The sequence below is a fragment of the Hirundo rustica genome, chromosome 7 (genome assembly GCF_015227805.2).
Source record: "Hirundo rustica isolate bHirRus1 chromosome 7, bHirRus1.pri.v3, whole genome shotgun sequence".
Taxonomy (NCBI): Eukaryota; Metazoa; Chordata; class Aves; order Passeriformes; family Hirundinidae; genus Hirundo; species Hirundo rustica.
In genome coordinates, this window is record NC_053456.1 from 7,783,483 (window position 1) to 7,795,741 (window position 12,259).

At 36.5% G+C, this 12,259-nt stretch overlaps 1 protein-coding gene across 4 annotated transcripts in view; it reads left to right on the plus strand.

Moving 5' to 3' along the window:
• Nucleotides 1-12,259, plus strand: part of DPP10 (dipeptidyl peptidase like 10) — a 441,914-nt gene that overhangs the window by 324,474 nt on the left and 105,181 nt on the right. For 3 of the 4 annotated variants that reach the window (XM_040069480.2, XM_040069479.2, XM_040069481.1), the window contains one exon: nucleotides 1,818-1,892. In XM_040069480.2, coding sequence (XP_039925414.1) covers nucleotides 1,818-1,892 — 75 coding nt within the window. Of the gene's footprint in view, nucleotides 1-568; nucleotides 638-1,817; nucleotides 1,893-12,259 lie in introns of those variants that run through there. The other variant, XM_040069483.2, reaches the window with a different exon arrangement.

The window sequence follows — 12,259 nt, forward strand, 5'->3', positions numbered from 1 at the left end:
ATTATGAAACAGCTTTGTACTCCTTTTACCAAGAATTATGCCATTATACTAACAAAAAGTAAACTATTTTGCCCTAACCCACTACCATACAGTTTTGGCATTGAATGTATACCATGTGTCTGGAGGCAAATAAAATTTTGCAGGTGAGTGCAAGCTGAATAAAAAAGGTCAGTGGGATTCAAAAGACATTAAAACCTAAATCCACAACACTTTGTAGTTGAATATGCAAGTAGTTCTTGCTGGTATTGCCTGGAACTGCCAATGGCTGGCAGCTGAGCTGCTCAGGTGTTTGCAGGAAGCATCTCAGAACATTTGCGGTGGCATAATCAGGGACTGCAGATTCCTGCTAAATGTGTGAAATGGTAGGAGCTGCACTCCCTGGGAGTGAATTTGGAAAGTTGCCTGGGTTATATAGTGCTGAATGCTGAGGTAGTGGGGCAATAATTGATAAACTGCTTGAAAGAAGACAAATTTCACATCTGAAAATATTTTCAGTGAAGTGCCAGGAAAAGGGAATGTTGCTCATAGATTACCATTAACACAGTCTCTGCTTAAAGATGATTAACTCATAAAAGCAAGTTTGGGCACAATAGAAATCTGTTCTGGATACTTTGTAGATACAGAAGGATGGTTTAAGGTATGTTGTCTTTTTATCCTCCCCCCCCGCCCCTTTCTCAAGACTGCAGATTTATCTTCTGACTTTTGATTCTGTTACGCTGCTGAATCAAACAGTTTATCTTCAAAAATATTTTTCCCTTTAATTCTTTTGGATGCCTTGATTCTAACTATATTACCTAGGAACCTGAGTTTAATCTGTATATCAAAATATAGCATCTTTTGAGTTTATAGGAAGCTTTTTTTCTGGTGTAGCTCCTTAACTACCCTGAATGTAATAGTTTAGTTTGTGACTTCCTGCTTGTGTACCTTTAACCCCTGTTGAACTCTTTATTTTAGCGGTGGGATTAGGCTAAGGAGAGCAAGATGCTTAAGAAATAGAATAGTGAATAGATCTTGTTCTACAGAGGTTTTGGGTTTTTTTACTTGTTGTCGTTTTGTGGCTTTGTGGTTCTGTTATTTTTTTTGCTGTCCTACTTTTTTTCTATTCTTGTCTGCATTTTTCGTTTCATTCTGCAAATAGATGTCTTGAGATTAATTTAAAATTATTTCCTTCAGTGCCATTTAAAGAACATTCCTATCTTTCTCATGCATTAGAGTCATTAAATTATTTCTGTTATCAGCGTTACCCCTTGTTGAAATTACAATTGTGAATTCAACTGGGTGCCATGTAGTCTTGAGCATTATTAGTTTTAGAATGCTACTTTTTGTTTCACTTTTCTCTCTGCTAAGAATTTTCTTCATTTTAAGAAAGACTTCCATTTTGGTTCAAATTATTTTACAAAATGTTTGTATATGTGATGTTAAAAGCTGTAGAGACATAGTGCACGCCTGTTATTTTTCTTGCATATTATCTTTAAGGTTAACCTAGTGTCCTTCACTTCTTAAAAGTGTCTTCCTTCATTCTCTGGGAATGAATTGGTTATAGTTGTTATGCTTTAGCTCAGTGCCTGTAGTAATGATAAAAAACTCATCAGCCTCTTAATTGGTATTTAGTGTTGAATCCAGATTCTTCTGTTGCCATGGTACTGGTACCAGACTAATAATTATTTGGGCCCTCCTTTAGTGAAAATTACATTGGTTTTCTAAACCAAATCTGTTTTATGAATGGGAAGTTCTTAAATGAGCTGTGGGAAAATTTGGGAAAGGGGATCTTACTAATTTCCTATTGCAAACTCACTTTTGCTGTTGCTTCATTGCAGGTAACCTTCAAAGCATCAAGATACTCTGTTTCACCAGACTTAAGATTTGTTCTTCTTGCATATGATGTTAAACCGGTAAGCCAACTCTTCCTAATCAAGGAGCCTCTAAATCAAAACTCCAAACCCCTAGTTGTTTTGTGTGTTTCATTTGCAATTCCACATGATATAATATCACTTGTGCACTTGATTTCCCTTCCCAAAGCCTTCTGACTAAAGGATGGTGAAGTTTGTATTTAGATGTGTGTGGAGGTATTGCCTGGTTCTCAGGAAGGTAAATTGCCATGGCGCCTCTCAAGTGCCATGCTGGTTTTGGCAGTAGAGGTTCTCTAACCTTTGAACTGCTCTGTTACTACCTGGTTATGTGAAATCCTATCTTTGGATATTCCTTCTGTGTCAAACAGCTGCACTGGTAATTTATAAACTATACCAAAAGGGGAAGGAAAAAAAAAAAAAAAATCTAGGCTGATCCATGTCATAGATTTTTTATTTTTGGCTTCGGGAGTCTGAAGTGAGATAGTCTGGAAGCGTGTGTAATGCAGTGTATTTATTGTTTCTTATAGAATTTAGAGTTTTTGGTGGGTCTTACAGTGTCAAAAAGAGTTTTGATCAATAATACCATGTAGAGTTTTCTAAAATAAATCTTGAAACACTGAAAGAAAAGAAAAAAAAATGTTTTATGGAATTGCTTTGTGTATATTGGTGCTTGTAGAAAAAGTGCTACTAAAATATGAACTGCTCTTTGTGAAAGAGTAGTTCTGGGTTGATGAACTCAGTGGTTATTTGAAGAAATTTCGGTTGTTTTGTTTGTTATAGCAGTGTTGATGTAAAGTGATTTTTTAACTCGGTATTACATCCAAATAGGGTTTTCACCAACCAGTTCTGCTGGACTCCAGATCAAGCTTCCCTTACAATTATGCATATATCAATAAGAAAGAGCTGCTGTTGTTCAGTTCAGCGTTTGTTTTTGTGAAGGGTTTCAGTTTTATTTCTGTCTGAAAAATACTTGCTCCTTGCTACTTCCATTCTTGATTGCTTCTTATTCTGTAAAAGAGTTTAATAATCCCTGATACTGACTTAAATTCCTCATTTGTTCTGTTGAATTTTTGAGTTTGTATGGGGTTTTTCCCCTTTGTTTGTGATTTTCTTGATACTAACATATCGAGCTGATATAGATAAATAAGGAAAATGTGAAAGTATCTGCCACACTTTATTACATCTAAATGTATTAACACCAGGGATGAACCCCTTATGAAGATGGTCCATTGGCATGCACAGAGCTCTCAGTGCATGCTGATCATATCAGTCCACAGCAGAACCCTCTTTCTGTATTTCTGCCTTGGTTTCATTGCAAAAAGAAATTTTCCATCCTTTCACAGTGAAGTTACAAAGAGGAAAGAGCATTTATATTTTCCATATAGAGGTTTTCTTTGCCCAGATGTGTTGACAAGAAGTACTTAAAATGAGAAATGAACAGGGCTTGGCAAGCAGTTTGTGGTGGTAGTCCTGGGTGGCTTTGGATGAGGCTTGTGTTGCTTGGGCTGCTCCAGCTGAGCTCATGGCTTTCAAAGCAGAAACATTCTGTGATTGTCGTGTCTTCCACAAGTGGTGGTGATGGTCCTAAAACTCAAAATAGCTGGATGTTGTTATTTAGATGTAAATAATACCTGAAGCTCCTGATTGTGTTGCTTAAGGTGGAAGGAAGAAGCACCAAAAATCGTGTAAGACAATTTATTCAGATGTTGCAACAAATATTATTGTGAATAACTGGGGAAAGTTTGTTTTTGTTTTGTTTTTTTTTTTTCCTCCAAATTTTCTAACTGTTGGGATACTTGTTAGACTGGTAAGGCACTTTTGTTTCCTCCAAATCTGTTGGAGAAAAGACATGCAATGCCTTGGAAAGCCTGTATATTTCTTCTCAACTAATGCTTCTCAATTACATCAAGGATTAAGTTAGTGTTCATAATTCTTGTGGTTTAGGAATTTTTTTTTTTTCCTCAGTCAGAGCCAGACTTACTGCATCTGGATGAGAGGAAATCTGCCTGTCTTTCTTTTCCCCCCCAGCTGCTAACTATAAATTCTTAAATTTACTGACTATAAAATTAAAATCAATACTAAGCAGCGTAACGTAATTGGGGAGTTTCCAATTAGTTTCAGTCGAACCAGGCCAGATTCTTTCTTCATACCACTTTTGAGGGTAACTTTTTATGAAACTGAGGTTTTATTGTTAAAGTTACAGCACATGGCTGAGTCTAATAACACTCAGTTAAAGGAACCACAAGTAACTTAAAAGTATTTAGTTGATCTCTCCATCTGCTAGAAATTGCCGCAGATCTCTGGACCTTACTAGCTATGTTTGCCCCATATTTTTCCTTCTGTGTTAAGATTGAGGTGTATAATTGTCCTGCAAAGTATTTGATGGGATTTCTACTTTTGAAGACTATCAAGACTTTGGTTTTTTAGTTATAATGGCTGTTTACATTCATCAATCTGTGTTCTTCATAACATACAGTAATACAGCTGGAACAGCTTTATTAATCAACGGTTTTATAAATAAGCCAGTGTGTTTCGGCTGAGCAGATTGGAGGGAAATAGAGACAAATACTTCTTCAAGACATTTTGTCATGAAATTGTAATTAGAAACAAAGTTATTTTGATGTTTGGATTAAAAATAAATGTTGAGTTAAATTAAATAGTCGAATATTTATTTTACTGTTTGTCAGCATTTTCTTTAATCTATTTTATGCTTGGAATGGCAAACTTTAATTAAATTTGCAGTTGTTTCGGCACAATTAAGAATATCCTCTATGCATAACGAAACATAAATCTGCATGAAAATAAGCCATCTTTGAACACAAAAGTGATAATTGAATGGATCATTTAAATTACGCTTAATACAAGGATGAAAACCATTTCATGTGGCACAGCAGCTGGTTTGGTATAGCCCTATGAAAATATTGTGGAAGAAAATCCTTTTGCTAAGGAATTGGAGGTATTGTACATTGATTTCTGGACGTCAGGCTCCCACCTTCTCCTTCCCAGCAGGTCCCAGAACATGAGCCCTGGGGCTGTCTGGTGTTTCCTGTTGAGACACAAGGCAGTGGTGATGGCAGAGGTCCTTTCTGTGTGTTCTTTGCTGCAGTACTCCATCATTCTTCACACTTCTGGATTGCTTTCCATCAGCTCTCCAAGGTTTCTCACTTTGCCAAAGCTTCCATGGCTCAGCTGTGGTGTGCATGGTCTCTCTGTCTGTAGCTCACCATAATTTGGTCGGTGTCACTGAAAAAGTCTCGATGTGCAAGGCAGCAGATCAGAAATAGAAACTAATTTGGGAAATGAGCTCAGACATCCTTGCTGGATGTCAGGCTATCCTGATTCTTCTGGGACAGTGGGAAGACAGCACCAGGGAAACTATTGTACCTATTGTATGCAGAGGGGACAGTTTTGCAGGGCTGTGTTGTTTTGATTTTCCTTTGAAGATTGTCAAGGTGTGAGCAAAGAATGTGACACTCTGGGTGACAGCATATCTAAGCCAGTTGAGATTTCAAGAGAAAAGGTTATTTCACTGTTACTAGCAATAAGGACTGTGTTAAAATGGTATTTTAAAATTTTCTCACTCTTCTGGTGGTATAATTCACAAGTACCAAAATCTGAGTTATGGTTTTGATAAGAAAATGGAAATTAGACACTGTGTTCTTGTATTAATGGTAAAGAATGAGGCAGTGAATTTGCAGAAAAGTGAAAATTAAGGTCCTAGGAAATTCTTTTCCCATTAGAAAGCTTTGATGTTAACTTGCTCACACCCCTCAGCAGAATGTTGCACCATATCCCTGGACTCTACATGAAATGTAAATGAGCTTCATTCCAGATATCTGTGAGTTTTTGCTCAGATATCATGGTACTGTTCTCCCAGTGCTGTTGCTAGAGCATAATTTGCCACAGAAGAGCAAATGAAGAAGTAGATGAGATCATTTCCTCTCTTTTCTCACGTGAGGAACTCCTTGTGATTTTTTTCCTTTCCCTACAAACAACCTGTTCTTTCCTCTTCCCTGCTTTCAAAGCCATTTTCAATGCCAAGCTTCAGGAATTTTTCCTGCTTTATACTCTTTTCTATTAACAAGGCATCACCTTCTGTTTTCAGTACAATATTATTTATGTGGGAATTTTTTTAACTCTTGGTTCAGAAATGTGCTTAAAAACAGATTAAAGTTCAGCTCTATTTTAGAAGCATGAGAAGTTATATACTTTCTAGAAAAGGAAATCTTTTCCTGAATTTGGACTTTAAACTGTAATCTTAGGGAATTTTAATAAAACAATATGTTTAGCTTAAAAGAAATAGATTTTAACACTTAATGTAAGATCAGGATGAAGAATAACCCAATCTTCTTCAGAAGGGAAGAAGAAAAATAATTTTAGATATAAATGGTACTCATCCAGTAGAAATAGTTCAAAAGTGTATCTGAATATTTTCAGTGTAATATATTAAAGACAAGACTCCAACATAGCATTTGGAAGCAAAGAACCCCCAAATTACTTTCTGCTGTGTGCTGATGCCTGTCATCACTTTGCTGCAATGATATCTAATTTTAGAGGGTAATGACAGGGAGTACTGACCACAGTCTACAGCAAATGAGGGACAAACAAGGGGTGTTCGCCTCAAGCTTTTACAAATTGCCTCTGATACTGACTTGCTCAAGTGCATTGAAAGTATCTTCAGGAGTTTGCAGATTAGGAGAATTCATGAGGGGAAGAACTCATTGCCGTGTTAAATAATGATTCTGTGTTCTGCATTAGAAGATTATCTTTCTTCCAAGCAGGTGGAAGCTAAATGCTCAGTTGTCAGTAAACTTCTCGGTCAGTGAAATTAGTTTGTGGATTTTTGTTCTGAAAAGGTTAAAAGGTAAAGAAACTACCTTGCGCTATATCTTGTTTTTAATCACAACACTGGGTTTAACATGTGCAGGTGTTTCCAAGATAGTTTATCCTGTGCTTGTGGAAGTTTGACTATGAGGAGCATTATCTGCGGTACCAGCCTAGGGTTGGAAACACACATAACGAAGATGAAATGAAATCTGTCACCTAGCGCATGGAAGCAGCATTTTCTCAACAAGATTGTTTCATACAAAGGAATAACAAAAGACTTTTTAAACCAGCAGCGATCTGGCCAACAATATTTTATGTAGCACTCTCTATGAACTAAAGATCTGATGTAAAATTCATGGTATCACCTTTTTCCTCCAGAAATGCATCCTTCTTTAGATAAACCTGTTTTTCATGTGTATTTCTGCAGGTCCTCAGGGTAATCTTTCATCTCTCATTTGTTCATTTTGAGATGAGTCCAGAAGCAAATCATGCATGTGCACAGTCCTGAACGTACAAGATCGTAAATAAAAGTCTGATCCTGACATGACTTTCCCATTCATCTTTATCTCTTGACAAGAACACGAAAGACAATTTTTTATCAGCTTTAGGGCAGCAAGAAAAAAAAAAAAAAGGCAGGGATTTTTAAGAGAGAACCACCCCCAAAATCTGAGCTTATTTCTTGCAAATAGTTTTTGTGATATATTTTATTCCTCTCTCAGGTATGACAAGACTGGCTGCTTAAAAGGTCAGATATTGAGTGCTTCGTGGAAGTAGGCTGCTCAAATTTTTGCCTCTTCAAGGCTGTTGTTTTACTTTGATTTGGAGTTTCAGATGGGCACAGTCTGGTAATGTAACAACTAGGGTTGTAGGTTATCTTGCCATAGCGCTCTTCTTTTTTTATATATTTGGCTTTACTTTATAGAGCTCCACAGATAATCAAGGCATTTTAAAGATATAAAAAGCCAAGGTCTTTGCCTTGCTTTGTAGTAAAATCTGGCAAAATTAATTTTATGGCACCACCTACTATCATAAATTATCCCTCAGTGGTGAGTATTCAGGTGAATACACAGTGTCCCACTTCTATCCAGCATTTTACCTAAGTTATGTGGCAAAACATAATAGCCACCAGTCCCCGTAAATGAATGATGGGGGTAAAAAGAGTATATTTTATGGTGAGAGTCATGGACATTGGGGTTTGGTTTGCATTTGTCTGAAAAAAACACCCAGACTTCACCTTTCATTCCTGTTGAGTTGTAGTCCTTTAAGAGCTTGCATTCAGTCCATCAGACAGGTTACAGCCTGTTTCAGAAGTAGCAGAGTTATACATGGAGAATCTGCATATATTTGCAATACTGTGTGAAAATTATTGGTGTATTTGTGACGGGATGCTCTGTGTGAGTGTTACTGGGATGACCTACAAGACAGGGTTGGAACTGTCACAATTTCTTCCTCTAGAAAGGGCTAAAGTATTTCTTGAATTAAATTTCTTGAACTAAAAAGATGGGAAACTGGAGTATTATTTGGATGCTTTCACTGTTTCTTTAAATCTTAATAAAATAACTAATACTTGTCACATACCAGTCCTTATGCATCCACTTCCCGTTTTTCATAAGGGATGTGTCAATTCATATATGCAAATCCTAGTGTAGCAGTTAAAAAAAATAGATCAGTTTTCCTAATAAACCACATGAGACAAGGTGTTGCTGCTTTTCAAGTAACTTACTGAGTTTTTCTATTCCATTTATACTTACAGAATGCCTGCTCAACCTCAAGTTTTAGAAGTAAGCAAGATAAATAATTCTAATTGAGGTAGAAAATGGCTTTTTTCCCTTGTTCAGAGGTGCCAGAGTTGAAAAATCAGAATTCATGTTTCAGGTTCTTGTTCAAAGCCAGTATTGAAAAAGAAGATTGTACTTTGCTGTTGTTCAGTAAAAATGAAGGCATTTAGCTTTTCAAACAAAATGTTTATTGACAGAAAAAGTAGTTCTTTTCAATAGTATTGTCATTCCTATCAAGTATGAATACTGTTATTTCAGGAGGGCCTAGGCAGTGTCCAGCTGAGTTTCTGAGATCCAGCAGCTTAGAAACTCAGTCTTAACATAACTCTGATTTTCACATGGTTGTATTTCTACAGCCCATAATAGTTCAGGGTGACTGGAATCCCACTGTGCTAATGCTATAGAAACAGGCAATATTACACTATTTTAAGTCAGCAGTTCCCCTAATCTGTGGACAATTCATTCTATAAAGCAAAAGTTCTGCCTTCTGCTGTGAAACTGGCAGCTATCACATCTTCCCTGTTCCTCTCTTGTGCATTGATGATGCACAGAAATGACCCAGAAATGTCCATTGTAGGTGAAGAGTTTGTCTGTCACAGCCCAAAGACAGAAAAACCCAGTCTTTAAAAGGGTTTTCTCGTTTTTTTTTGGTTTAAGTCCTCATATCTCTTCTATGTGCTGGAAATAGTGTACAACTGAAAGCCAGCTATACAGTGATATTGTAAGGTTTGGGGCTTTTTAGAAAATGGGGTAGTAATGATATTTTTATCCGAATATGTGATAGTAAGTCACTTGCTCAACAGTGCTGAATGGAAAAAAACAAGAGGCTGTTTTTATTTTATAAAGACAAGCAAGAACAACCTGAATAAATAACAGGGCAAGGACTGTTGGGAGTCCTAATTGGGGACTGTGTTAGTAGCTGTTAAAGACTGGAAAAGCTGAACAGAGCTTTAATTTGGATTGAGATCTGCCAGAGTTCACCACAAACTAGACTCAACTGGTGCGCCCGCCTGTTTTTAACAATTCTGTATTCTGTGCTCCTAAGAAATAATAATTCCCTTCCTCTCCACCAAAAGAATGTGGACTTAAAAGAATATTTTCTACATCTTTCAGTTTTGACAGGTTTTACCCTGAGCATGAATCATTGCTAGTTCAACTGCTATCGTATTGATTTCTCAAATACAAGAGCTGGCTCACATCAAATACTGTGAATAAATGACTTCTGAGGAGCAAAATCACTTCATGGGTCTGACTGTCCTGTTATGTTAAAACATTTTACTGAAAATGCCATGTATGTTTTATCTGATGTAGACATCCTCATGTTCTGTAGTGGCCAATTTCAGGTGTAACTTAAAGACACACTTTACATATGGACTCCAAATAAACGAGATGGAATTACCTAAAGAATAGTCCTCTAAGCAAATGCCTGCAGTCCAGTTCATGTGTTCAATACACTTAGAAAATCCATTTTAAACAATGGGCTTTTTTTTTCGCTTTTATTTCATTTTTCATAATAACCTCTCTCTGAAATTCAATAATAATGTATCTTACTGAGAAATGTGATATGCATTATAGCTTCCCCATTAAACTTTTAAATAAGATACCATTAGTATTGATGAATGTAATCCCAAATGGTCACTTAATCTGAAAATTGTCATTGATCACACATTCAGAATTTTAGTCTTGCAGGCAAAATAGTTTATGTTGTCACTGGTCATGAATTTTACACCAATAGCAATTAACATCTTTCTTTGGCTGCAGTGTTATGAATTAGATTTACAAACTAAGGATGACTTAATGAGTTTCTGTTTTTCTCTTTTTTTTAACAACATTTGCTAAAGAATCTTTTCAGGTGTATTGATATATGAAATAGAAACCTGAAGCTGTCATCTTTTAAAATATTTTGGTTTAGACTTTTGATAGATTTTAAGAGGCAGAGTCATTCTGCAATATTTGCTGATGAGCTAGCATGTGGTTAAAGTCACCCTAACAGGTTCTTTTGCTCATATCTTTAGAAAAACTGAACCAAATGTCTTTGTAAAGGAGCTGTGGTCATTTTCACATGTTAAATGTGTCACAGAATCATAGAATGATTTGGGTTGAAAGGGACCCTGAAGATCATCTCGCTTCAACCCCTGGCATGGCCAGGGGCACCTTCCACTAGCCCAGAGCCCCATCCAACCTAACCTTGAACACTTCCAGGCATGGGGCAAGGATGATCCATAAAAATGTATTTAAATATACATATATATGCTTATATTTCAGTAAATATCAACTGAATATTTGTTTAAAACATCCTAGAATTTAAATAACAATACAAAATAGAAACACATACAGCGCAAAAAGGGCAGTACTTCTCCAGTCTTGTCCATGCTCTCATAGGTCTTTTGACTGAACCCTCTCAGTGATACTGCCCTGAAATCAAAGGTCCCAGATGTAATCTGCAGTTTTTATTTCAGTTGTTAAATACAATCAAGCCTAATTAGACTTTGCCCAGAGAAGCTGTGCACTTTCAGGGCTGGTTGGATCAAACCCTGGGCCCCTGGTCTGGATTAATGCTGATCCTGCTGTGTTGGGGGAGTTCAACCAATGGCTTCCTGAGATCCTTTCAGTGCAGCTGACTTTGTGAGTCAGCACCATCACACCACCAGTGTTCCCCTTGAGATAAAGATTCCCAAGATTAAAAAAAAAACCAAAAAAAAAAACCCCCAAAAAACCCCACCACCAAACAAACAAAAACAAAAAAACAATCAAACAAATGTTATATTTTGGAACAGTTTCCAAGAAGGAAAACAAATGTCAAATATCTACCCAAATGTTCAGCTTCATAAGGTTTCAAATAATATGCAAATATTCCTTAAACCATTTTCAGTTTTATTTATACTTTTCTTATATTAATATTAGATTTTTAAACTCCAGTCATTTCCATATCTTTTTGTATATTACGAATCTCATCCTTTGCTGCTGCAGACACATGAACAGAGATAGTTCTCACTGTATCGATCATGTTTGGTTGGAAGAAATTCTGAAATATTTCTCTGCTGCAGAAATGAGGAAAATCAGAAAAAGGGAAAACCTAAGCGCTGACGGAAGGTTCACAATCACTTTTTGTTATGATTAAGTATCAAACAGGCTGGCCAAATCTGGAAACCAATTATTCCAAAATGTGAGAGGGGAAAAAAATAAATATGCTTTTCAATTATTCTGCATAATTCTGTCTCTATCAGCAGTGCACATTGAATAGTAATTAAATTTTACTTAAAATAGACAGGCTGGGGAAAAAAAAAGTAACTTGAAAAAAATCATAGCATGATCTTATGGATTGCAGCTTCTTTTTAATTCTGAACAGCAGATTCCTGGTCAGAAGAATATAATACACAAACTGAAGGTGTAACTATAACACACTTAGCAAATGTTTTCAGTCCTGAACAAGAGAAACTCGGACTTTTTCAGCAGGAATGAAGTATTAACCTTTTTTGTTTGCTTGTTTTTCATAAGCAGAAAAAACCCAAGTATGCTGATGCCCAATCTTGAATCCTAGCACTGTTTTGGAAAAATTAGTCACTTCAAAGGCAAGTCCAAGTATCAGTACCTGTAACAAAGGTAAATGGTGCAAAACATGAGCAAACTTGTTTAAAAACTGTCCCATGGAGAATATCTGCTCTTCCCAAATGTCTAGATCCTTCCAAAATGGATCAAGAACCTAGAGGGTGCCGTGGGTGCTTCAGAGCTGCTTGTCACACTTCAAAGAACCAGTGCAGGCACATCAGATGTTAATTTTCTTCCACAATCTTTCACTTTCAC